Genomic DNA, 26,649 nt, shown 5'->3' with positions numbered 1-26,649 from the left:
TGTCCTGATATGATTCATTTTCCTTTTGTCTTTTAATATTTGCAGCATAAAAACATTCTCCTTGATCCTATGCGCTATCACAGCTACGCATTCTGTGCTGGTTATGGTGTTGCAATGACCTAATTTGATTGTGAAGGGTCGTGTCCTGTATAATGTTGTCTCGTTTTCTCAGTAGTCAATACAAACTCAATCTTGTTTTCTTTGAAAAGAAAGGAAATGGGGGCAGGAGCTGAGCATCCCCAGCCTAGCGTATACCTGCAGCCCTCCTCTTGTTGCCTGGCTGTGAGACGGCGACGGCACGTGTAGTTCAGCCTGAATGGGACCTGCAGGCTTTTTTTTTTTTTTTTTTTTTTCTTTTTTTTTTCTTTTTTTTTCCCTGCCAGTACTGAAGGGGAGAAAGGATGGAAGCTCCAGCAGGCAAAGGCCCCCATTTATAGATGCTGGCACCTCTGATATGCCTCGAGGAGTCATTATCCTAGCAGGCTGGACTCTCTCTTGATGGAGTTTATCTCCGGAGGGGAGGGTTAGCTGTGTCTCCCCGTGGGACCCGGGTGAGTGTTTAGCTTTCTCATTTCACCTCCAATTAGCTGCTCAGTCCTTTGTACCTCTGTGTTCCACCTGCACGTGCCGCACCTGCCTCCAAGACCTTTCACCTCTGTCATTTATGAGTAGCTCAGAGGGGAAAAAGGAGGGTCTGCTCTCAATTTGTGGTTCATTTGCATGCAAAAGAAGCGTGTCATTTCTGAAGTGGTGGCAGCAGCCTGGCTCTCCTGGCCCTGCTGGGCTCCTCCAGGGTGGCTGTGACAGCTCCATCAGGGCTGGGGCTGGGTGAGCAGTGTCAGGGCTTGCTCAGGAACTGGCAGTATTGTGGTGTTTTTGCAGGGCACTTTCAGGAGAAGTTGGTTTTGCAGCAGTTCATAAAGGAAGTGTCAGTCCAGTGTTTGATCTGTAGGGAAAAAAAAAAAAAAAGGAAGAGAAATACCTACTTTCACAAAATGGAAATTGTAGCAAGTACTTTGCTCTTGGCTTGTGGACCACCTCTGCCACCTGGGAGTGCTGGTGTGGCAGCTATTTTTTGTGGGTTTTGGACTTTCTTCCTTAGTTCTCAGGATAGTCTTCATTTGCATCCCTGCCTCTTCCTGTCCAGTTGGGCATTCACTGGGCTTTCAATTAAAAAGAGATTCACTGTAGTGACAGAGCAGGAGTCAGAGAGGCTTTGGCAGGCAAAACGGACTGTGATTTTGCAGCTTAAGATACAAGTGGAGTTGAACACTTGAGTCAACAGTTCTGTGCTCCTGGTGTGCCACCAAGCAGGCTCCCTTGGCTTGGGCCAAGGATTTAATGGTGGGAGGAGGTGAGGCTGCACAGAAGCAGAAGCATGGCAGTGACCTGTTTGGCTGGGGAAGGACCGTGAAACCTGTACTGTGCGCTCGAGGGTAGGGAGATGGGAACAGTCTGGGCACTGGCCACTCACATCATCCTCCTTGGCAGGATACCAGCTTTCCATGGACCAAGCATCTGGCAAAAGTTAATCAATGCCCATGATTTGTTTGCACTTCTGAAATATTTAATCAACGAATCAAACACGAAGTCTCTTTAAGAAGAGACTGGCACGCGGCAGCTGGCTGAGCGTTGCAATCAATGTATCCGCTGCGGAATGCTTCCTGGAGAAATATTACATCCTCTCTCATTTACTTGATGATCTTTAGGGTGAATCAATCAAAAGATGCTGCGCACAAATAGTTCAGCCTGCGATCCTGTGGGTGTCCATTAGAGAGGCATTTGCTCCATGTTAATGGACCCGCTGATTAACAAACAAACCATTGCTTTTTAAATAGTAAGCTGTTACCTGATGGCAATGGTTAGCACGGGTGTTCTGCTGCTCCACCTCTCCTACATGTAACTCATACTCTGTGCCAGCACCGGGAACTGCTGCAACAAAACCCAGGTCTGCACGACCAGGGAAAAAAACATTCCCATCTCCCAGGAGCAGGTATCAGAGGTGGATCTTCTCAGAGGGGTGGAAAGGACTGAGATGTTCCTTGGGCTCAGTGTGGGAATTCATTGCTGTGTCGTGTGCTCTGCATACACCAGCCTCGGCATCTGAAGGTCTCACTCCAACATCCCCAACAGGTCAGCAGATCCTGAGGGATCAGGCTTGGGTTTTCACCAGGCTGAGGCCCTGAAAGTTTTTATTTGTGTCTGTAAAGCCTCCAGCCTGTTGGAGCAATTGTACATACATTTCTTTTCCTTATGATGTAGACGTTTTCCAAGTCTCCACTTTCTCTGGGTGATAAATTTCCCATGTTGTAGCATTAGTTCTTGCTGTTCTGATGTTAGCGTGGCACATGAAAACTCAGCAAGAGGACTGGCATTTTAAGCATTGGAAGATCAGGATGGTCTCCATTGCTCAGATGTCTTTATCCATTGGAAAGCCATGGCCATTACAGAGAAGCGATCATGCTGCAGGGCAGACTGGCACAAAAGGACACGGGTGGTCAGTGTGGCTTGTGCTTAGCCTTGTGCTGGTATTTGCCAGCAGCTGCTCTTCTTCTGCAAAGTGTGTTTGAAACCTCAGTGCTCAGCCAGAGGCAGCAGGGGCATCTGCTCCCCCAGCCTGGCGGTGCAAAGGAGCTGTTGGTAGATCTGGCAGGCCATGCATTGCTTCAGCCCTTTGGTACAGAGGGGACTGGTCCCCTGTGGCTCTTGCTTAGCTCGGTCCCTTTATTGCTACGAGCCAACTCACCCAGAGCCGTCCTTCCCACAGCTGGTGGGAGTCAAGGCGAGGAGGCAGTTAGTGGATTAGGGCAGCAGAGTGAAAACCATTTGGCGTTTCTATCCTGATTCTTCTGGGTGCCTTTAATTAGCACGATTGCTCAGCACACAATTTTGCCATGTTCTTTAGCTCCCCTGGTTAGAATAATTATTCCCCCAGCTCCTTTTGTTCCGATTCCTGATCGCTTACAAAGTCTCCCGTTAAAAGCCATTAAACCCGTAATGTAAAGTGAGAGTAAATGCTCGGCAGCGCTGTGCTCTCAGCCCCACACGTGCGTGCTCGCAGCTCTGTGTTCCTCCACTCCCTGCCACGTGCTCCACGTACACGCTACCCACGGGCCAGCCCACGCCTCGAGCACACGGCAGCTCCTGTTTCCTTCTGGCACTTTCTGGCAGCTCTGGCTTTGAGGAGGACGTGTCCTGCAGGGATAACAGGCAGGACTTCTGCCTTCTGCACAACGGATAGTGGAGAAGAAGAAAGATCTTGGTTTTTAAGTACAGCTGTTTCCCTTTTTCTCAAGCATGCAGTCCTCTGGTGGAAGGAAAATGAGGTTTGGGCAGTTAAATTCCCAGAGTTTTCCACATTGCAGTGCCTCCCCATCTGCAGGTCTGAGAGCTCAGCCCCTTCTCTGTCCCTCGTCCGTGCTGAGATGTGATTGGCATGTACCGTGTTACAAGTGGGACAGACACAAAGGCTCACATGGAGTGATATGGTGTGAAATGAGATTGGGCTGCAGTGCTCTAAATGCCTTGTACGTTTAGGTGACTCAATGAGAGAGACTTAGTTTCAGTCCCAAAATGAAACTGGGTCAAAGACTGGTCTGGCAGTCAGGTAGTTTATTAAGCTTGGAGCTGACTGCCAGAGCAAAAAATTCACTGCTAGGCTGCTTGCTGGAAAAATCTTACAAGAAAGAAACCCTGGTCTTTCTCCCTCTGAATGGAAATGTCTCTTTTGCAGACGCTGTGTATTTGGGGTTTGGCCTTCATTTGCTGCCCTGCAGTGATGTACAGGACCTTCCTGCTCTGCACAGCTCCTTGTCTGCTGCAGGGGGGAGTGAGGGTCTTCTGGCACAGCAGCCACCAGGAGCTCCCCTGGGTGGGCAGTTTGGGGGCTCCCCACCCACCTCATCTCATTGCTGGCAGCAATGAAAAGGGTCTTTTTTTTTTCTTTTTTTTTCTTTTTTTTTTTTTTTTTTCAGACCTTCTCTTGCAAAATATGCTGAGTTCTGTGTGTGTTTTGTGGGAGTGGTGCCTTTTCTCCTCTCCTGCAGAATGAAGTCCACAACAAATATCAGCCACTTTTTCAGTTGGTGCTACCAAAATTGTTCCCTAGGAGCAGCACAATCCTAGCACCAGCCTTGTTCCTCTGCTTGCTGTCCTCTTCATCTGGTGAAAGCTCAGTCCTGGGACTGCCCTGGGCTTCGTGTTTGAGAGCTTTCCATGTGTTGGCAGGTACCAAAACCTGGTCTCGAAGGAAACTATGGAGTCAGGATCTCCCCTCTCAAAAGCTTAATAACACTCTTCTAAGATATATTGGTGCAACTTGTTTTAAGAACCATCTAGTGGGGCAATTATGAAGGAAAGAAGAGTTGTGGTGGTAGCACTCATTTCCAGAACAATCAGCAGAGTAGGAGATCCAGAGAAACATAGATGAAGGACTACAATATCAGACAACCCTGAATCCAAACAGCTGAAAAAATCAACAAAACCTCATTCCTCGAGGCTCCCTGCTGCACTCACAGTGTTTTTTTTCCCTCAGCTCATCCTCTTCCATTTACAACTCCTCTGTAGCGCTCTGTGCCTCCTTGCCTGCTGAGAGCTCGAGCGCTCCTCAGTTTCCATCCCTGATTTGCAAACTCTATTAAATCTTCTTTCCCGAAGGAAGCTTCTCCTGACACGTCAGGCTCTTGGGCTTGTACTGCTCCTGGGCTTCCTGGAAGGCAGCTCTGGCCTTTCCAGATGAAGTCAGGTATTGCTGGAGCAGATGGCAGACTAAAGAGACCTGAGCGAGTGAGAATTTATTCTGGCCCTTGATCAGCTCCTCTGCCAGCCTCATCTTCACCGAGGAGCAGGAGAGCATTGTCGGAACCGTCTGGTCCCAGCTGCAGCCTGCAGAGCTCTGTGCTTTCCTACCCACCGTATGCATCTCCTTTGGTGTCTGCGCTCACGTCCTGACCATCTGGCTTTTCCAAGCTCTCCTATCCCCTTCCAGGCACCAGGTCTCTTGGACAGGATGGGACGCAGGAGCTGGGGCTGTTCCCTGTGCAGTGCTCACACCCTGGCATCGATTCCCCTGGGGACCTCGGACACACTTCATTCCCATCCCGTGCCACACTTCTGCCATCTGCGTAATGAATACAACAGCTCCTGTCTCCCAAGGGAACGAGCAAGGCGTAACAAATTAATGTTTATGAAGCTCTCCCCGGCTGAAAAGAAGTTTGTAACGAGGCTGTTGCTGCTCTAACTTAGGGGCTTCCTTTGCGGGTTGGCTCTTTGATGTGGCGATCTGCGGTACCGGTGGATCGGCTGTACAGTAATTGGAATTAATCAGCAATTACGGAGCACGAGCCCGACCAGGTTCTTTCTTGGCGGATGTTCATTGCTGAGCAGAGTAGTTGGTGGTTTCAATAGCTCCGTGTAAAACGCTCAGGGTAACTGCTGCTATCTGAAGCGGCTGGGGAACAGAGGGACGTGAATACCTGTCAGGCAAAGTGGAAATGAGAAGCTCTTGCAAAACGGTGCGCAGCTCTTAAATCAGCAGCACTCCGAGGGCCAAAAAGAAAGAAAAAAAAAAGAATGTATTTGAAAACCAAAGTGATATGAGAATAAGGTATTACGTGTTGGGATGGGATCTTTGATGCTGGGTCCTGTGGGATTTGTGGAGTTCAGAGGCGGAGGAAGTGCATGACTGTGAGAAATGGGGATTTTAGGGAGATTCTATTGATGCTCAAGTTGGAGAGAAGTATAGAGGGGAAGGCTCTGTGACGTACTGGTGCAAGCACAGAGAGGGACAGGGGCAGAATAACCAGATAGCACCCAGGATGTAAGCTACCACCAAGCTCTCAGGCACCTGGAAACTTTCCTGCAGCTTGCTCTCATGGCTGGCATGAAAACCTCAAGAGTTTTGCCATGCAGGGCTGTGGGTGTCATGATGGACAAAATAAGGCATCCTCTTTGCTCAGAAACCTTCACTGACCCTGTGCAATTTATCTGAGGTGAGAGTAACCTCTGTATGTTATGGTGGAACTTGCTGGGTGCCCAGCCCGTCCCCCGTCCCTGGTCCTCTTATAAATAATTCCACATACTCTGGCTTCAATCTAATGAAAACAAAACCGAGGAGGCCCAACTGATCTGGCTGCTTTCCATCATGCAGTGGGCCTCTGAGTGGCTTTAAATAGCTGCACCTCTGTGCAGTCTAGGGGAAAGCATTGGCTGTGCCTCTGGACAGGGAGGGTAGCTTCAGCTCAAATCACAGGGCATCTCAGATGCTGCAGCAGGCTTAAAAATAGCCCTTTTATTTTGCACTTTGTCTTAAATAGACATTTTATATTTTTCTTCCTTTTTGTATTTATTTTATTTTACATTTTTAAATTTTATACCCTGGTAAGCACTTTGGGGCTTTTCCTAAGGGGAATTGTTGGGGAATCTTGGAGCTCTGCCTTCTGAGCTATCAGGCTACATCGTTTAGTATCTTGGAACTCCTCCATCCATGAAGGAGTTCCAGAGAAAACAAACTTGTGATCCCAGCTAATATAGAAATGGCTCACATTAACGGCAGCAACAGCAGAAATGCTACGGATGCTGGAATTCCTCCGACCAAGGGTTTAATGAGTCTTACACAGTCCTACAGAGTTCATTGCATGGAAAGCCATGAGCACTGCCCTTTTCTCAAGGAACATTGTTCAGCTCTTGGGTGTCTGCAGTATTGTCCTATCCCTTCCTGCACTATAGGTAAGCATAAGAGAAACTTGTGTGGAAATAGGATCTTTTGGATCCACTTGCTTCTGCTGTTTCTCTTGTTCTTAGCCCATCTCTTCCCTTTCATGTCCTCAAAAACATACACAGTGCCTCAATCCTCTGCTCATGATTTTGGGTTGAGGTTGATGAAGGTGCCACAAACCATAGCTAGAGCTCCATCTTGCACATCCCCAAGAGGTCTCCAGTGGTGTGAGATCTCACTGACTAAAGTGGGAGACTCTAAGCTGTGAGGTTAAGCATTGGAAAATGAACAACAATACAAAGTGAGCTGCTCTGGAGGGGGATAAGGACCCTGTTTCTATGAAAATGAACAACCATAAGCACATCTGTAGCTCCGAGAACCTCTCTGTGAACCTTATGAGAGTTGTCGTCTACTTGAAGGTCTGCTTGAGGTCTGCGTATTGGTGTGAAATTCATCTGTGTGCTAAAATGTCTTGCGGTTCTTCGCTGTGGTCAACAGTGACGAGCTGGTGTAAGTGAGAGGAGGGCCAGGCTGTTTGATGGTAGAGGAGATGACGTGCTTGTCTGCAGCTGAGAGCGCTGGGGAAAACCTCGTGGTGTGCCTCTGCTGGGCTGCTGTGACCTGCTTTGTCGTGGAAAGCAAAGCCTCAGGCTGGACTGCTTCTTGCCCTGTTATATGTTGGGGGAGAGAAAGAGAAAGGATTTTGTATCAGAGCCCTGCAGATGAACCCATCCATGGCAGGAAAACTGGATTGCTGTGTTGCTTTCCCCTTAGGTATAGATATATCGGTCCTGGCTTTCACTAGATGGATGGTTGTTTCATTCGCTCTGGATGTGGTCCAGGCTTGATGGTTTTCATGCCTCCTCTGATGCTATTCATACTTCATATCTGTGCATAGACAAAGATAATGTACGCTGGTGTTGGAGTCTCCTGTTGCTTTTCCTTTATATCTCAAATTGTGCTGTAACATAGAAGAGACATCAAAGCTCTGTCACCCTGTCTGGATAGCAGTGTTGTGTTTGGCCAGCTTGTTGCCCCTAATTTGCTATTTTTAATTAATCCATTCTTGCCAGGCATTGTATGACATTCCGTTACTTTTCTCATCCATTCTCACAGCAATTTATGCTGCTTTTTTTTTTCTAAGAGCAGTTTCCACCCATGGATTTCAAAACTGGGCTGCCCCACTCCTGCCGCTGTGGTGGATGGGGCTGCCGTGAGTTGTGCATCGTTTCTGCGTCATTCTCTTGCCTTCTGCACGCCCCATTCCCTGATGCTCTTATCATCTGGCCTGGAGCAATCTCAGGCAAATGTTTGAACAGTTGCAATTTTACTGGAAAGCAAACAGTGATGGCGAGGTGAAATTTTCTCTCTTGTCTCCTTAGTCTTGCTGTAAGTCAGTGCAGGCAGGGTGTTCCTTGCAAGGTGCTGTCCATAGCACCTTGGATTGGGTGTGTGCATGGGGTGGAGTGTCTGAGACTCACCAGTCAGGGTGTTGAGAAACTCAAGACGGCTCTGGAGGACTAAGTGGATGGCCAGGGTTGAAGACAAAAACTGATTGCATGGTTTGGTTGCCTTCAATCTTCTTGTCCTTTCATTGCCACATCCCCCAGCCTGCTTAGAGAAATGCCCCATGTGCTCTTTCCATCTCAAGCTGTTAGAGCTGCACAGCAAATCTGAGCTCATTCCTCCTCCCCTGTTCTCCAACGCTCTCCATACATTTACTCCACTCCCATACCATGACTATTAGGAAAGACAGACAGCATTAAGTTTTAATATAAAATGCGGTCTCCCTAGAACAGGGACAAGCACAAAGTTTAATCTGTCAGACCCTTCCCAATTTTGTAGGTATTTGGAGTACTTTTGCTTTGAATCTACAATGGTTTTCTATTTTTTATTTTTGTCAGTTTTTTTTTTCCTTTGGTTGTTTTGTTTGGTGATTTTTTTTTTTTTTAATTTTTATTTTTTTTTTAACCTCCTCACTATTTTCAGGCTTTATATATAGGAGTTTCCCTCCAAATCGACAACCAATATCAAAGATAATATTTTTTTTCTCCCAGTTTTCAACTGGCACTGGCAAATGTGAAACTTCACAAAAAGAATTATTTTTAAGATTTCCCCAACCTTCCAAAAAGGTGAATGCTTTTTTTGTTGTTGTTATTTTGGGGGGAGGGAGAAAAGGGCAAAACAAACAAACAAAAAAAGCCCATTCTTTAAGAATTTTCCAAGCTACTTTTTTATGATCTAAATGCTTTGATAGTGGAAAGATTACATTTGTCATTGTAGAATCCAAACTCTGAACCTATTGAGATTCACCCATTCTAACCCTGGACATCTCAGTGAACATCATCCATCTCACATCTGATAATGAAACGTAGCAAGAGCCTTGTTGGTTTCTGCTCCATACAAGAGAATGGGGGTGAAGGTAGCAGTACAATATGGGAGATAGCAGTGAGGAAAGAGGAATGATCAGTCAGGCAAGAAGCATGTTTGTTTTTTCAGATACTTTGGGAACTTTAATAAATCAGGAGAGAATGCCAAAATGACCGATGCTTCACTGTTTTCCCAAGTCATCAGTATGTGCATTCAGCCCCCTATCTTCAGAAATAGAGGCTATCCTCCTGCCACATTCCTCATTGTCCCTCACTACTCAGCATGTCGGTTATAGGATAACCTCTACCCCAGTCCCACCCTGCAAACACCCTGCCCTAACAGAGGTCCCTGCAGCTGGGATTCCAAGCTTAGTGTTGACAAGCAAGAGCGAAGCCCTTGGCATTCCCAGCCTTAAGTCTTGCTGATCTTTCACACGTCCCTTTGCCGAGGCTGTGTGTCCCCAGTGGGTTTTTAGATCTGTTGCACGTGGTCCAGCAGAAGTGGAATTGCCTTAATTTAGCAGAGCTTAGAAATGCAAAGAAAATAAAGCAGACAGGAGTGCTCCTCTGAGATACTTGATATTGTTGAGTATAGGCTTTCCCAGCTATCCTTTGGCGACCATAAAGTATATTTATATTATGAAAAACAAAACAGGATAAATAGTGACGTTCAGGGATGCCATGTTTATTTGTCTCCCAGTGGCTCTGATAAGAAATGGACTAGTTTACATACACTTTTCAAAGCATCAGCACTTTAAACTCTGCTTTGGCTCTGAGAGTTGAGCTAGGCTCTTTCTCACTACCAGTGATATTTCAGCACTTGGAATTTGCCTATGAATCTTGTTCATGACACATGAACTGAAGCTGAGCCTGTCTTACTCTCCCCTGTGGATTAGTCCATCAGGGCCACTGAGAATAACAGATAGTTTTCCCCAAACAAATTTAAGCAGTTCCAAACCAAGCAAACAGCTTTTGTCTGCATCCTCAGGTTCATCAAAAGAGGTATGTGTCAATGAGCTGATGGAACAAGATAGTACAGGAATGAAAGAGAAATGGAAGAGTAATAGAAATATTAAGAAAAAAAAATCTGGTTTAGATTAATTTTCCATTCCTAGGCTAGTGGAAGGCACTTTTCCTATTGCAATCAATTCACAAGGACATCCAGGCTGCTTCGTGCTGCCCTACTAATGCCAGACTGGGGCTAACTTACCTGATCTGTTAAGAATCCTGTGACAATATGAGGAACAGGAACTTTTCCAGATTTTAGAGCAGTCACGTAGCTAAGGAATCCCATTAATTTTCTTGGAAAAGCCCTTTGGGCCCATAAAAATTTGGGACAGATTAGAGCAATACCATGACTGCTGCCATGTGTGCCTTGGGCCTGGCATCTCAATGGATTTGCATTGAGGATTTTGAAAACTGGTGTAAAAACTGGTTATGTTTTACATGCCTGCCCTGAGCCAAGAGCTACCTCACTGCAGCTTTAACAGCTACCTTCAGTGACATCTGCCTGTTCCTGCCATGTCTCATCCCATTCCACTGGGATGGCCTCAGTTGTAGAAACACTAATACAAATGGGTGTCTGAAGAAGTAATGTAAAACTGATGAGCTGACACCTGAAGACAAACATGAGTCTTTTCTGCAAGAAACTTGCAGGATTTAACACAAAAATGGGATGAACTTAGCAAAGGAGGATTCCCTCCTGGGGTCCTATCCAGGGTTCCACAGCAGGTTTTCTCGCTCCAGCCCAGAGAACTATTCTCTCACAAGTCCTGAATATTTGCATATAACTTCAGCAAATAATGTTCATCTTCAATAGTAAAGAACATCTAATGATTTCTATACTAATATAGACTTTCTATACTAATATATGTTTTCTAAAAACACGCTAGTAGTAGGTGTCCCTGGTCATAACATCCCAACGCAGGAGCGTTATGAAGAGATGGTTATTACTGTCCTTGAAAGCATTGTCTTTGCTCACGAAGTTTGCTGTGGCTGAAGGAAGGTGGATGCATGTGTTCTCTGCTCCACTTATTTTTCCTCTTCATCTGGACAGTATTTTTGGAAAATATTATACCTTCAAATTAGTTCTAAAGATGTGAGGTTGTCCAAGAAGAAGATGCCTCCAGCTTGCCAGGTTTCAGGGTAGATGGGACAGCTGAGGCTAGCTAAGGAAGTCTCATGGGTTATGAGAGTCAGTTCTCCCCAGCCTCGTAATAGTACTCTTTTGCTTCAGAAATGTTAAGCCAGACTAAATAAATAATTAGAGAAGTGTAAGATATAAGAAGGATCCTCTGCTTTCCTCACTCCCTGCCTAGAAGGAAGGGTGGACTAGGTAGGAACTAGGACTTTTCCACCCTTGGTTAGTGGGAACTTCTAGCAGAGAGTTGTTCCCAGTTCTCCATCCAGACTGCTTGCATGCCCCTTATCCTCAGAGCACTCGTGCCTGCATGCACCAGGTGAAGTGATTGCCTGGTCCTGGTGGAAAGAGAGAGCGAGATAGCCCTGCCCAGAGAAGGCATTTTGGCTTTAATTTAGCTGCAGCCGTTTGCTGGTTATTCATTTGGTTCTTTTTTAATAATTACATGTGTGTCGATATCTCTCTCTTTTTTTCTAGTTTTGCTCTTTTTTGTTTTTTCGTTTACTTTATTTTGCTTTTTTCTTTTTTCTGTTTTTTTTCCCCCTTTAGGTTTCAGAGAAATTATGTTGAATCCAATAAGCCTCCCTGGACATTCCAAACCTCTTAACCAAGGCATTTATGTTGAGGATGTCAGTGTTTATTTCAGCAAAGGACGTCATGGCTTTTAAAAACTCCTTAAAAGTCCCTGTTCTGATGTCAAGTTTATAGGCTGTGCCCTCAAAATGGTGGGAAGCAGTAAGCGTGGTCTGTATGGATTGAGGTCTCCTCCTAATAGGACTCCACAGCCCTGCCTGTACACACGTTAAAGCCAACTGAAACTGTGGTTTTCTGTCACCAGATAACAGGGCTGTTCTTTCCTCCAATGGTCGCTGTGTTCGTTAAATATTCCTGCAAGGCACAACAGCAGCAATGAGAGCAAATAAAGAAAATTAAACTCAATTGAAAGGAGTCATCCTAATAACACAGTAAATAATTGTACTTTTGCTTTAAAATAAAACACAAAACAAAACCAACCAAGCCAACCAAACTGACATCTTTAGTCATGTCCTCCTCCCTGCTTGGAGTTTTCCTTGTAAGCTTGTGTCTTCGCAACACCCAGTGAATGCCGCCATCACCTCTTACTGTGGCACCGCGATGGGAGGTCTCCCAGAGCGAGCTGAGGCGGGAGCCTGGAAGAAACTAAAGCAGAATGAAGACTTTTGGTAAGAGAAAAGGCAGCCCCGCTCCCAGTTCTTGCACAGAAAATAATGTTGGAAGGAATAATAACGGAAAGAAAATCTTGCTTCTCTGATGGGAAGAGGATGTGGTTATTTTTGAAGTGCACATATTCTAGGAGGCTTTTTTTTTTGTCTGTCTGTCTGTCTGTGTGTTAGAGCAACTTGTTGGATCTGACTATATCATTGTCGTGCTCTGGTCTCTCCCTGCTGCTTGAATGATGAGCTTTATCTGAGGAGGTGCCTGGACTTCCCGCATGGATGGAGAATCCATAGCGCAGGAGGGTCCGTGTCCTTGACAGGACTAGGGCAGTAAGCAAAGTGGAAAAGCATATCAGGCGCACGCAGGTCCCAGTTGCTGGGCCTTTTCCAGCCCCATTTAGCTCTCCCCTGTATTTCCACCCAAGTAGAGATTAATTGTAACCCAGTCACGTTCCCAGAACGATCAGCTCGAGGCAGACCAACTGAAGGGGAGGAAAAATAAGTATTCTGTTGCTTCTTCTGTGGCATAAACAGGAATATCGATCTTGTTCTCTGGCCGGTATTTGTATTCTCTCCCCCTCTCCCTTCCCACTTTTGTCTTACTTCATCCAAAGCCTCTCAGATGGAAAAATAAACCCTTTGATCCTGTCCTCAAGAGAAGTCAGCTGCCCTCGTGGCAACTTGCAGGGTTTTCCTTGGACTCTCTGGATGTCACGTGTACAGGGAAATACAGATTTGCTCACACATATCAGTGAAAACCTATAAGCAAAGAGGATTTTCTCTAGAGGAAAAACAAAATCCCGAAAGCTTCAGGTTTGGCCAGATCCTTTTCGGAGGGGAGTATTGAACCAGGAGCTTGCTCACCAGCCACTCAGCTGTGCTTGCCTTCTCGGTGGCCTGAGATGACCTTATCACACCAGGGATGTCTGCAAATCACCAGCCCTGAGGGGTCGCTGCCACTGGAAAGAGTCCTGGTCCCTATCCACCAGAATTGGGCAGAAGCCTCAGAATGGGATGTTCTGCTTCTCCCTGCCTTTACACGTGCCCTACGTGAACCACCCTGGAGATGGCCAGGAGGTTTTTTAATCAGCTTTCTCATAGGGATGTCCCCGGGAATGTTCCATTCTCTTGCTTCTTTTCCTGGTTCGCTAATTCAAAAAGGTAAAGTGCAATAGAAGAGTACGGGAGAAATGGTGGCAGATTGCTTTAAGTTAACGGACGTGCCGTAGGGGGGCACCTGCGTTAGGACGAGGAGGCCTGGTTCGGGTTGGATCACTTCAGAAACCACGACCAAACTCCAGCAATGTTTCCTGCCCGCATCGGAGCTGGAAATGCGAGAGGTGCACCGCGAGAGAGGAGCCGCGGCCATTCGATACTCACACCTCAATTCTGCAGATTCACGGAGTAAGGAGGAGCTTCGCAAAGCGTGCGAATCACTGGGTGCTTGTCTGAACTGAATTCCCCACCTCCTGGGAGTCGCCCACTGGACCTGGGGATGTGTCGTCCGTCTGAACTGTCTCCTCTCCCTAGCACTGTTCAGGGGACTCTGCTCTCAACTGTGTATATCAGTCGTAGAGACACATCCGTGGGCCTGAACCAGAAGCCTATACCCAAACACCCTAGCAGAGGAAGGGTTGAATTTTGCAGCTCAGGTCCATCTCTGCTTAGAAGAAATCCTCCAGACCGTACAGTATAATTTAAAGCAGTTCTCCCCACTGTGATCGATGTCTCAATTTGTTTAACACCAGTTACAGTCTCTGGTTCCTTACTGCTGAAAACGAAAGCCAGTCATGGCCGTTTCCGATCGGTGGCTTTAAGTAGCAAGTCTAAGGATGTTTTTTTTTTTTTTTTTCTTTTTTCTTTTTAATTTTATTTTATTTTTAATTATTGTAAATCATTACCTCATTTTCTGTCAATGAGACTCCTCCATCTTTGAGCATTCTTATCTTGCCATAACTATCATCCTGTGCTAATGGGAAATGGGACGGTCCCTTTTCACAGAGACTATAGGGGTGTTCAATGTCTAGTTTCTTAATAAACACTTTATTTTCTAACGAAACAGCTGCATCAGGTCTCTTCTTTGAAGACAAAATAAATAAACATTCACAATGACACGTCCTATAGATCACTTCTTCATGAGATGATCCACGTGTGGGAAGCCTGGTTTGTTTGTACCTTTGGGAGGGTGCAGAGGGTGGGATTTACGGTTGTGATGTGAACATTGCTCAGGTGTGGCTCTTGCTCCTGTATCTCTGCTGCTGACCTCAGTTGATAACCTGTTGGGTTTTGTAGCTCAAAATGGTCAAGGTAGTTCTGCTGGGAGATGGTGTTAGGGTTTTTCAAGGCAAGTTTTGGCACTCAGTGGAAGGAGTTTTATTAGGAGCCTTATCTCTCAGGGATCTTGACACTAAAAGGTTGTGGCTGCAGTGCTCATTTCAGGACATGCTGTTGCTGCTTGGCTATGCAAGTTGCCCTCTGTTTGCGTTGTCCCTTTATTAGGGACAATTATCCTATTAAACTAACATGGATGTGTGTGATGTAGAGGCAGTGGGGTGCCAGGTGAGTGGCAGGCTTTGGTTTCTCCTTGGCTTTCACATAAGGATGGTTGGGTGCTCCAGGTGTAGGGAAGAGCTGCTTTGCAGTGTGCAGGGCTTGGCTCAAGGATGTGTCTTAGAGGCTGTGGCTCATGTCTGTATTGTCACTTGGAGAAGTCATTTCTGTGACTTAAAGCTTCTGTGCCAACCTGCAGGTGATGGTGAGCATAAGACTGGGGACTTGTTTGAGTTGATGTTGGTGGATGGTGCTGGAACCGTCATGGAAAGTTGGTGAGAATTTTGATGAGCAGGACAAAAACGTGTTCCAGCATCTTTCTGTTGCTGTAACTTCCTGGCATGAATTTCAAGCAAACATCTCAAAATGACACTGAGTACATTTCAGCTTGTTTTTCCCTTCGGATAAGAATGTCTCTAGAAGCGATGGGGTGTTGTTGTTCACAGGATGGATGATGGCTGAGATCTTTACCTTTTTAGGGATTTATGCAATGCCTGTGATGAATGTTTGTCTCCTGATGTGTATACAACCTTATACGTATGCTGGCCAGCTGAGATGTGTTGGATTTTTTGTTTCCTGCTCCTTTTTCAGCTATGGGAAGCAAACATGGGTGTTGGAAGCTCTGCTTTGTCTTCCCCACCACTCCAGGGTCTATTATCAGGTTTCACAGCCCAGCAACACTGAGAACAAAGGCTTGAGTAACCAATTACATAGGCTGCTGGTATTTTAGGACAACTGATTCCTTGGGTATGAGTTCCCCTGAAGCTTATGATACTCAGTTCCCAAGGAGCAAGTATAACTATGCTCTGGGGTTCTGTTATGTGTTGTGGAGGGGTTGGGCACTTGTTTCACCTTGTGCTTGCTTCTTGGTCATCTCTGTTGCCTGAAGTACTTGTATGAAGGCTCCATGCTCTTCAGGAGAGCCAGATCATGAGCTGATATTGCTGTTCTGCTCTTCCATTCCAAACTTGTCTCAGGTGACTCCTGAGTTATCAGCTTATTACTGAAGGAGTCGGGGTACTGGTTTGGTAGGGTGCAGGCAGTGGTACATATCATCTCCTTCCAAAAGTCTTCTTGGGTCTTGTACAGTGTGACCCCTGCATGGGATGAGCAGAGAAGTGATGTTTTGTTTCCTTGTGTTTTGAATCTGGAAAGATGGAGTCATTTTTAGCTCCATGCCTGGAGTGAGTGTGATGGGCATGGTATAGTTCTGGCACAATACCTCTCTGCACAAAGGAAGCACTGTGTGGCTTGGCAGGACCTTAGGCTTGGACTTGATGCAGATGAGTGTTTGATACTTGTGATGCTGAAGGTCATGATGAGGGTTTGTTGGCCCTGCTGAGTGCTGTGAGTCTCCATAGCTGCTTATTCAAGTTGCACAGGATGAGTCTCGATGCTCTTTACTGCTCTTCTGGTTATTTAGATGTGCTTTTAAAGAGTCAGCCCTTCTTTCCCCAAAGGCTGGAGCTTCTTTTGAAGGTGGTAGTCTTCCCACCACCAGGTCTTTGACTTTCCCAGCATGTGTCTGTGCCGTGCTGTTAGGGGAGGACACCAGGGCAGAAGTCCTGGGAGCTGTGGACAGTTGGAGGAAGGTGCTTCTGCCGTGTCAGCAAACTGAAGTAGTGCATCACCACTCCGCTCCAATTTGTACCCAGAGTGAGCTGCAGATCCTCAGGGTTAAGCCTGGGCATTAGCAGAGGATAAAGAAGCCTAGACACAGAAGTATAGCTCAAAAACGCAGGTTTGGGTGAGCAACGGGAAGAGAGCATGCAAGAAATCAATGCTGGGTGACTTAATTTTTGTTTAACATTTTGAAGTGCTTCTGGTAGGATTTATGCAACGAGCTGAAGAGTCCTCGTTAACTGTGTATGTCCCAGTGCCTCTAGGCCCGGATCATTTAGCAGAGAAGTTTAAGAAGCTGTGGGAAAACGCATACATCCACTCTGAATGGGAAAGACTGTGATGGGAGACCAGCATGCACACAGATGGAAAAGGTGCTTTATCTGGCAAAGCGATGTATCTCCCTCTGCTGTTACGGTTCATTTTGCTTTGCCTTTGTTTTCTGTGGTTTCCCTGATGTCTTCCCACACTCTCCTCCTGACAGGCAGGCTCCTTAGTGGAACCAACATGCAGCCTGGTGTGCCAGGCTCTGCATCAAGGCATCAGTTGCCAACCCCACATATCCAGTGGCTTGTTGTGATGCAGTCCTGTACTGGAGGCTGCAGGACTTCTACACCACAGGGGATCACACCGATTTAGCCCTACTGACCAGCTTTATCTTGACCCACCAACAAACAACATAGGAAGCCCAACTGTAAAAATAAGGTCATTTACCCAGTGGGACTTCCTTTGTGTTTCTTCTAATGGTACAATTTCTCAAAAGCAGCACCAAACAGTTGAGAAATGCATGTTGCTTTCTTTGGTTCTCTCTTACACCCAAGCCCTTGTAAGCTGACATGTGGGGAAGACACGTGCTGGGCAGAGGGGTGCAAATACGGTGCCTCTCTGCTGCTGCTGAAAACTCAGTTTGGTTGCTTCGGCTCCTGAAGTCACCCTTCTGTTCTGAATTTTACCTCCTTGGATATGTCACAGCAGTTTTGGGGGTTGTTTGTCCATCTTCCTTGTTGGGATTTGGTAATTGGCTTCCAGAGAATTGGTAAGTGCCTGCTCCTATTGCAATCTGTACAGAAATGCAAAACGGTGTTAACTGGGTTTTTGCAGACTGGGGTTCTGAGTTGGAGTTCTGTCTTCGAGTTTGTCAAATTAAAAGTTAAGAAAATCCTAAGCCACGCTCCCAGCCTTGGTAAATAAGTGCAAGATGATTCCTTAGCTAAGAAAAGATGATGGTTTCTCCAGCAGTGAAGCAAAGTGCAAGTACAAGACAATTATATTTGAACTTTGATAATAATTTTGAACTTGTGAGTGTAACTGTTGACTAATCAGCAGGAATAAGTTCTGGTTGTTCTATACAAAGCAGAAGGATTTGTTCCAGGCACTGGTTAAATGATTTGCTCTGCTTTTAGTGAGTCATTTGTGACCTATGCCCAATTCCTGCAGATGAGTTGACTTCTTGTAAGGATTTGCCTATGATTTCAGATTATTTAGCCTTTTTCCTCCACAGGCTTGCTTCATATATTCATGTTGTGAGACTGGCTGAATGGTGCTGCTTTTGCTCTCAGGTTGGGTGAATGAATCTTTCAGACAGGCAGCCAGAAATGTTAACGTGCAGAGCTGCTCTTCAGTACTATGGTATTTGGGGTTGTCCTTGCCCCCATATTTCCATTTGATACCTTGGGAGTGGTACCACCCTACCAGATCGGTCTGCTGGCACGAGAAACCACTGCTACCTCTGCCGTCCAGGGTAGTTAGGAGCTTGTTTTCAGAAAAAGTAGCCTTCATGGCTCAAGCCTGATTTTTGGGAGCAGCCTGTGCCTGATCTGTGTATAGGTCTCCACCCACTAATGGTAGAGCAGCTGCTGCTGGAGGTCAGCCTCTTTCATGAGAAGTCCGAAAGAGCCAGACTGGAGTCACATTAGGCTCAGTAAACTGCCAGGAAGTCTGAACAAGCTAATCATGGCCAGGTCATCATTATCTTAAGTGAGTCAGAGATGTGTCCAGGCTGTTTATTAAGATAATTGGGGTCAGGGAGAGGGAGGGATACGTGCAGTCTGTGGCCCAGACTGAGGAGGCAAGGGAGAGTATTGCAACATCTTATACAAGAGAGAAGCAGCTCATGGTCTTGCAAGCTCTGCATGTGTCCAGGGATTTGGTTCCGCAAGGATTCAGCCCCTGGTGACAATAATGGAGATGTAAAGTGGCATTGTGATAATGCAGTGTGCACATTTCACACGCCACAATTGTGAGCTCATCTTGCCAGGCCAAAGAGTTGATCTCCTCAAGAGGCCTTGGTGCCTGGTAATTGAGAGAAGTGATGGATCAATACCGAATTTTGGTTTTGCTGCATCAGTTCCCAGTGATGTGTGGGGACCATAGGAGCAGCTGTGCACAGTCACTGTTTGCATGGTAGTGCCTGGTTTGGTCCCCCATGGACTGGTGAATGTTGCTGCGGGTTTGCTTTGTGTTCCCTGAGACACATTTGTTCGTTGACTGGTGCCAGAGAGGGGTTACAAATTTAGGATTGCGTAAGTCATATGCTCAGTACTGCTACAACAACGCAAGATACACAGTCCCCAAAGCCATCACATCTCACAGTGCACAGATGTTGTGTGAAAAAGGACTCGCTTAAAGACAGGTAAGTGTCATTTTTTTCTCCTTCCAGGGAGCTATTTTGTGCAATACACTGAATTCAGCCTTCTAGAAGGAATTATTTTGATGGAACTGGTCTAAATGCATAAAGGATAACTGCATGAGACAGTACCTGAGAAAGCGTCAGTCCCTGCTCACGGACTAGTTGGGGTTCTTCTGGCTGAAAATGCTACAGATCTGGCACTGGGTAAGAGCTGGAAACCAGAAAAGAAAAGTTCAGTTTAATCCTGTTAACCAGAGGGGACTCCTGCGAGTTGGTCCTGGAAGTAAAGAAGACTCCCAAGCATTGAAGATACTGAGATATTGTTGGGTCAAAAGGATGAGGACTGGCAATGTCCCTTCTAAGGTATAAATTAGCTAAGACTCCAAAAAGCAAGGAAAAGTAGTACTGATGAACTGTAGATGCAGCACAAATTCAGCCTGGCTCTTTGATCCTGAAACAACCACTGAAAACAGGCTACCTTGGTGATTCTTCAAGGGGATGGTTCAAGCTTTCCTGGTTGGACCAGATGATCTTGGAGATCTTTCCTAATCTTAATGATTTTATGTCTGTGCCTTTAGCTTTTGGTACCTTGAAGCTCAGGTTTGCCTGCTGTCAGCACAGGGAGGGAGGCATCCCATAGCTTGCTGGATACAAGCTGTGGGACCCCCCAAAAGCAGCACGGGCACTGTGAGAGCAGGGTGGGCATTATGTGGTTATGATGGATGTGGAGTAAGAACAGACACTCATGGGCTTGGGGCTTTCACCAGGCCCTCCCCAGGCCCATGTTTAGGTTACCCAACAAGGAGTCAGAGGAAGACCATGACTTGGGTGGGAAAGGAGAGTACCTTGGCATGACATTGGTGCAGTTCTTTGAAGTAACATTCATGTCTGGAGAAGTAAGTCAATGCTCACTGCTTGTGGTGCGGGATATGTGTGTGTCTATGTTTATATGCACAGTAGGAATTAAATATTGTCGGCAGAAGAGTTGTGTTAGGTTTCCAAGAGAAGAGACACCGTTGGTAAATGTCATCATCTGATCAGAGAACTAGAAGTCAGGATGGTGAAGCCCTCAGTCTATTAGCCTGTGACATGGAGGTAAGTTTTCACTAGAGCTTCCCTGTCTGTAATCCCGCATAAATCATTTAAATCCCTTGCAGTGCATGGGTAGTATTTGTACGCTCTGGCTGCTGGGGATGGATGAGGAGATTCTGTCCCTGGGCTGGTCCTGGGCATGAGTCAAGAAAGCAGTTCCCGAAACCCTCATCAGCAAGCATGTTCTTGTGCCATAGAGACCAAGCTGGGGACTCCTGCAGAATTCAGCTTCAAGCTCAGAACATATTCTGGGTCCAGAAAGAGATGGGGAGCTATGGCGGTCCTCTACCAAGGGACATCCCAGCCCAGGTGCTGGCACTGCACACGCTGCTCTTTGCTCCGTCACAACTCTCTGAATAAGGACTCTTTGTTCTAGGAGGTATGGATTATATATATTTTAAGGCCCCATGAATCATTCATATCCCAAAGATGAATCCCAGCATCAGAGCTGAGGAAAGGCTGAGGGTGTGAGGCAAGGAACCTTCCATTATTTATTGTACTAAATCTTGACCCGCTAGCACCTTCTCTTCATGAGCCTGCTTTTGCTTTGGGAAACACTCCCTCCTTCTAAAGATAATGTAATCCGAAATACTCTTCTACTTTCAGTAGATAATTGTAGCAGGAAACTGGTCGGCTACTTCCCTTGTTGTGCAGCTTGATGGTTGGTCTTTAAAGAAGTAAAGAGTGTGTCCTAGGGAGTGTGTGAGAGCACAGTGGGGATGCCAGGGACAATGTGGACACATGGGGTTTGATGGAGAACGAAGAGCCCTAGGTGTGCTTTGGGGTCAGGGAAGGTGGAAGGGTTAGCACTGAAGCTGGCAAACAGTCACAGGGGAAAATGCAATTGAATGGTTTGGAAGGAGGCTGGCTGCTTTCTGACTGAGGCAGGCTCTTCCAGGTTTGGTGTGGCACAAGGCAGATGTGAATAAGGGCTCCTGCTAATTTCTGGTCACTATGGGTCAGCCTCGTTCCTGGCAGTCAAAAGTCCATAGCACAGAAAGCATCAGTGCTTTCATGGAGGGAAGCTGATGGCAATGAGTGAATCCAGGGTTCCTGCATGATACTGCTTTGTAGTGCCCTGACCCTTTAGCAAAAAAAAAAAAAAAAAAAGAAATATTGAAGATAACCAGTCTGTCTCCACAGTACCAGTATCATAGTTAAAAAAAAAGATGAAAACTCTGGTGGAAGAGGGACTGGTTGGTAGGTTTGTATATTTGCTTTCTGTTTGAAGCCATACTCTAAGAAAAGGGCTGGAAGTTGAGCTTTCATTTTACAAAATCATTTTTTTTCCTTATCTCAGTTTTATTGCAGTAAAAATTCAGGTCCTGTCTCTCCTGATTAAATAGCAAAATGTACCACAACAGCAAGAAACTCTTGTATTGCTTTGTTACTGCCTATTTAATTACTGTGACCAATTCATTGGTAAGAGTAATACTGTTATTGCTAAGGGCTGCAGACATCTTCCCTTTCCATCGTTATATGGCCCCAGGGCTTGTAAGACACAGCTTTGGCAGCAAGGTGAGATAAAGAGAACTTCATTTATTTGCTGCCCTTCATTTGTGCCAGCACAAGAGCTTATGAGGCCACAGCCTAACCCAGGTCTCTAGCATGATCCAAGTTAAAAATAACCCCGTTTCCATCCCTGCCCTTTCCAAGGTTATTTTTACCCAGATTTCAGAGTGCTGCTTTGCCAAACAGCAGCGACAGCACGAGGCAGGGGGGTGCAGATGTGGGGATGGGAGGAGACCGAGAGCCCAAGAAAGTTTCACCAGCAGAGCTGGCAGCTTGCAGCAAGTGCCGTGACACCCAGGGAGGCTGCTGCAAAAACTGGGAGAGAAATGATTTAGAAACCTGTGCTCTTTCTAAAGATTTTATTTTTTAATAGAGAAACCTTTTGGGCCCTTTTCAATTCATAATACAGAGCAGGTTGAAAAGAAGGAGAGGGCAAATGAAGACAGCGAGGCTTGCAAACTTCCTTTAAAGTTGGAAGGTCACCTTTAAAAATGGATGAATGCAGCATTTGGAGGGAGCTTGGAGGCAGCGGGCCTGGGGTTCAGCACTAGAATGAGAGGCAGAACAAAGAAGAATGAAAAGAAGAATCCAGTTGGGATCTAGGACTAGCCGCAGAGCTGGGAGGGCCCGGGGTGGACTTGCAGGGAGCTGGATTTAAGGGCACTTCTCTGCCCTGCTTCTCAGCTGCTGCTGGGCTTGGGGGGAGCAGGGGGGAGTGGAGACGGGGCTGCCCCAGAGCCAGCTGGGCTGTGGGGGCATGGGTGGGTGGTGGTGTGCTGGTATGTGCTGGAATTCGGCATAAAACAAAGGCATTGCCTGCCCATTCTGCATTCAGGGGTGCTAAGTAACACTGAGAGGTCTCGTCTGCTCTGCTTGCATTCGTTCTGAGTTTTCCCTTTTCCTTGAACCCCTGAGGGAGTAAGGAAAGGGTGTTCACAAGGTGGGTCCTGGTAATGGTAGCTGGACAGAAAACTCTGTGTATAATTTCTTGTGTCTCACTACTTTGGGACATTTTATGAGCTGGTGGCAGTTGGGGTAGCACCACTGTGTTGTATGGCGTCCCCAAATCCCACCCAAAATCCACGTGCTGGAGGCTAACATGTTGCTAAACACATGATAGTCCTCAGTCACTGGGTTGAGAAACAGCTGTACTTCCCCAGAATATTCAGAAGATGAGACATCACAAGGAAAGAGGTCCGAGGCTTGACAAGGTAAAAGCCCCTGTGTGTCCTGCACACTGCCTCCTGCCCCATGTTCCCAATCCTGCCTTTTCCTCTTTCCCTTGCAATCCACCAACACAGCCTGGGAGCAGCCTGATCATGGAGCAAACACGTGGCAGGTCTTTCCTCTTCTCAGACGTGTCTTCAGGGAGCTTGATATGGCCCAACAGCTTCCACATTTGGAAAGGAAAGGGCCTGGGTAAGCACAAGGAAATATATTTCCCCTCATCTCCTTCTACTCGATGCTGAGGGCTAAGATACTTTTTCTCGTGTGAAATTGGTGTGCAGTGATGTGCAGGGTGACTGCTCCGAGTAGACAGTCTGCAAAAGAGAGAAGAGTCCTTTGAAATTACCTTTAGTCTGTAAAGTGTTGGTGGCTGCTGAGAAATGTGTGCATGGTTTAACAGTCCTGCTCTGTTGTTCCCTTCCTCTGTATTTGTGCTATTGAAGGTGTTTAGAGCACTTTTGTGATAAAAAACATCAAAAAGACTTGTTCTGGCTGAGGCTATATTTTGGTGGTCATTTTCAGAAAGGGAAACTGAGGCACAGTGTGTCCCCAGGCTGGTGCATTTCTTGTAGGAGCACGTGGCCAGGCAGGGAACAGGACCCGGGACAGGCATGGGGACCATGACCAGAGAATGATGTGACCCAGGCACTGGTCTCAGCTGCGTCTGCCCTGGGCAGAAGCTCTCTGACAGGGAACGAAATGATATTTCTTACGGGTTCATCTCAGAACTGAACTTGTTTCTTATTTAAGCACTTCATGCCTTGTTTTTCCACTGAGCCAAGGCACGGGGGCATCAGACATGCTATCTATTGCTTATTAAGTGGTTTAACAAGCCCAGTTAATTGCAGTGTACTCAAGGATTTTCTAGCTTGGGAAGGCAGCCCCTGTTTGTTTGTGTCGGTGTTTTAACACATTAATACACCGATTAAACCCCCGTGTGTGTGGGTGCTCACACAGTGTAACATAGAGGAAGGCATGTGGGTTTCTTTCACATCAGCTGGGGCTTCTTGGGCTGCTTCAGCTCCGGCTCTGCAAGGATGTTTGTGGTTTTATGCTCAACCTTGTTTCCTAAGGGGTATGTATGCATCATGAAAATACAGTTCAAGCGCCCAGTAGTTCACTGTTTCGCAAGACTCTGGCAGACATGGGCACACTTTAAGGTTGGCTGTTCCAGGAGAGTTTCTCAGTCCCTATTGTCATCCCAGTGCTTATGATATACAGGCAATTTGTGCATGAAAATGGTTCTTCCCTCCCTCCATTCGTCCTGAGGGGTCACCGATGGGAGCGTGCTCTCTGCTGCAATTGCACTTGTTTGCAAAGGGCCCAGCATCTTCGTTAAGCCGTACGGTAATGAGCAATAATCAGCGCACAGGACACTGGTAGCGAGTCGATGCAGGGACGGGGCTGGAGAGGGCAGCGAGGGTCAGAGGGAAAAGCCTCCTTCAGTGCACTTGTACTTCAGTGAAAGGAAGGCAATCACGGGGGGAGGAGAAGAAGAAATGACAGATTAAAGGAAATTGAGCGGCTGTAATAAATACACTTGAAATTGAAGAGCGTCTAGGATGCAGTGATTATATTCCCCGCAGAGCTGAAGTGCTGAGGAGGGTCTGCGGAAAGGGCAGCCGCACGAAACCACTGGCCTTTCAGCGAGCCGCCACATGGGGAATGCAAAATGAGTCAAAGAAAGCTGGCTGGGCTTTACCGCAGGTCTTTAAGATACAGTTGGGAAGGCTGCCCTAAACATTCAGTCCAGTAAAACTAAAGGAAATAAGGGATGAAAGGACTGAGATGCACAGGTATGGAAGAGATGGAGACACCATGATGGGGCACTGCTGAAATGTCACAGGGACGGCAGAGGGGAGGAAGAAGAAAGTGGGAGAAAACAAAGTGATGGAAAGCGGGAGCCATATGGGATGCTGAGGGCGTGTTTCAGATAGCAAGGTCTTTTTGCACACAAGTATCTGTGAGAGACAACAAAACCGCTCTCACATTGAGGATGGGCTTGCAGCTCGGGGAGGACAGTGAGCCAGATGATACGGAGGAGCAAGTGCTTATGTCAGGAGTGATACATGGAGAACTTAGAGTGGCCACAGAGAACAAAAGTCAGTCATATCAGTGATAAGTGGAAAGAGAGATAATTACATTTACATATTTTTTCATCTGCCAGAATTACATCCAATTTTTTAGAGGGTGAAGAGGAAGATGCCAGTGGCCACCTGGTGAAGGGCACTGAACAAAGTGAGCATCCTCTACATACGGAGAGCACATCCCATAATATCCACACGTATGGGCATGCACACAACTCACCGAGCTCTTCTTTGACATTTTAATTTGCCTGCCTGAAAAGGGGCAGACTGATGAGGGTTGGAAGGTGGTGGGCATAATGGGGAAAAGAGGCAATCTGATGAGTTTAATGCGGGCTCTGGGAAAATCCTGGAAATATGAAACCTTAAAGGATGCTGTGGGAAAACACCTGGGAAAGCAGCACTCTGGGAAAGGTCAAACGCGAGGCTTAAAGTACTGGGAGATCTCACTTACCTGATCTGCTGGGATTCCCTGAGGATCTAGCTGCCACTGGATATATAGGAAATTGAGCAGATATCCTACACTCAGATTTTCAGCAAGTGTTTGACAAGGATCAGCATCAGAGATTAATGATTGGGGGCAGAAACATTGGTGTAGGATTTAAAACAGGAGCCCGTGAAGAAATCTTGCCCTAAGAGCAATGACAGAAAGGAGATATTGTTATTGCCAGGAGTGTTTCCAATTGGAAAGAGGCTGAACGTGATGTGTCCTGGAGGTCAGCCTTAATCATCTGTGTTTTTCATAACGGCTGCTAATGACCTACAAGGAAATAGCGAAAGCAAGAGCCAGAGTCACCCCTGCTGCAACACCACGGATGTGAATGATTTTTCACCAGCTCTGACTATTGCTAAGGTCCCAACAGCACCCAGCAATCTGCTGTTTGAGATGTGTTTGAGAGAGGAATGCCAAGCGAGAGAAAAGAAGTGGAGAGAGAGGAGCTCTAAGACCCTCCTGCAATACCACGAGCAGCACAAGGAATGTACCCACACCAGGGAAGACAACGTCTGGGGACACTGCAATTTAGGCAACAGAGATGCCATGCTATCTAAGAAGACAGGATAAATGAAGCAAGCTGGACAGCGTAGGAATCTGTTCCTTCACTAACTCCTTCCAGAAATGAAGATATGATTTTGAACAGCCTGGTAATTATTTTTATCTTCATTATTTTTTAATTTTGTCTGCTTTCTCTACAATTCCGATTCCTGGTTTGGAGACCTTGTGACTGAGACTTGACGTGAGCTCTGTTTGCAGAAGAGCTGCAGCCTGGCAGTGTAGATGCAAGGAGTTGGAGCGAAGGTTTGAAGCCTGGGTGCTCATCTGCACTCAGCTCTCAATGTGTGTAGGTTTGCCCATTACCAGCTTGAAAAATCTCTACTCTGGGAAAAGGTTAAGGGACTCGATTTAAACTCTGATTGATAAAGAAAAGACATCAAAGTGACCTTTATAATACAAACTGAATTCGGGGTCACTGTCCAAGCTCAGATTGCAATAACAAAACAGGATTTGCCGGCAGA

The 26,649-nt window shown here is 46.4% G+C and overlaps 1 protein-coding gene across 8 annotated transcripts in view; it reads left to right on the top strand.

Moving 5' to 3' along the window:
* Nucleotides 1–26,649, top strand: part of NTRK3 (neurotrophic receptor tyrosine kinase 3) — a 195,306-nt gene that overhangs the window by 112,054 nt on the left and 56,603 nt on the right. Inside the window, exon 13 of one of the 8 annotated variants that reach the window (XM_084532683.1) lies at nt 11,774–13,125. The exons of the other annotated variants lie outside the window; for them this stretch is intronic. Within the exon in view, the coding sequence (XP_084388809.1) occupies nt 11,774–11,892 (119 nt within the window). The 3' untranslated portion in view covers nt 11,893–13,125. Of the gene's footprint in view, nt 1–11,773; nt 13,126–26,649 lie in introns of those variants that run through there. 8 annotated transcript variants of the gene reach the window in all.

This window comes from Aythya ferina, assembly GCF_964211825.1.
Source record: "Aythya ferina genome assembly, chromosome: 11".
In the NCBI taxonomy this organism is placed as follows: domain Eukaryota; kingdom Metazoa; phylum Chordata; class Aves; order Anseriformes; family Anatidae; genus Aythya; species Aythya ferina.
This window is presented reverse-complemented; position numbering and strand designations above follow the sequence as displayed.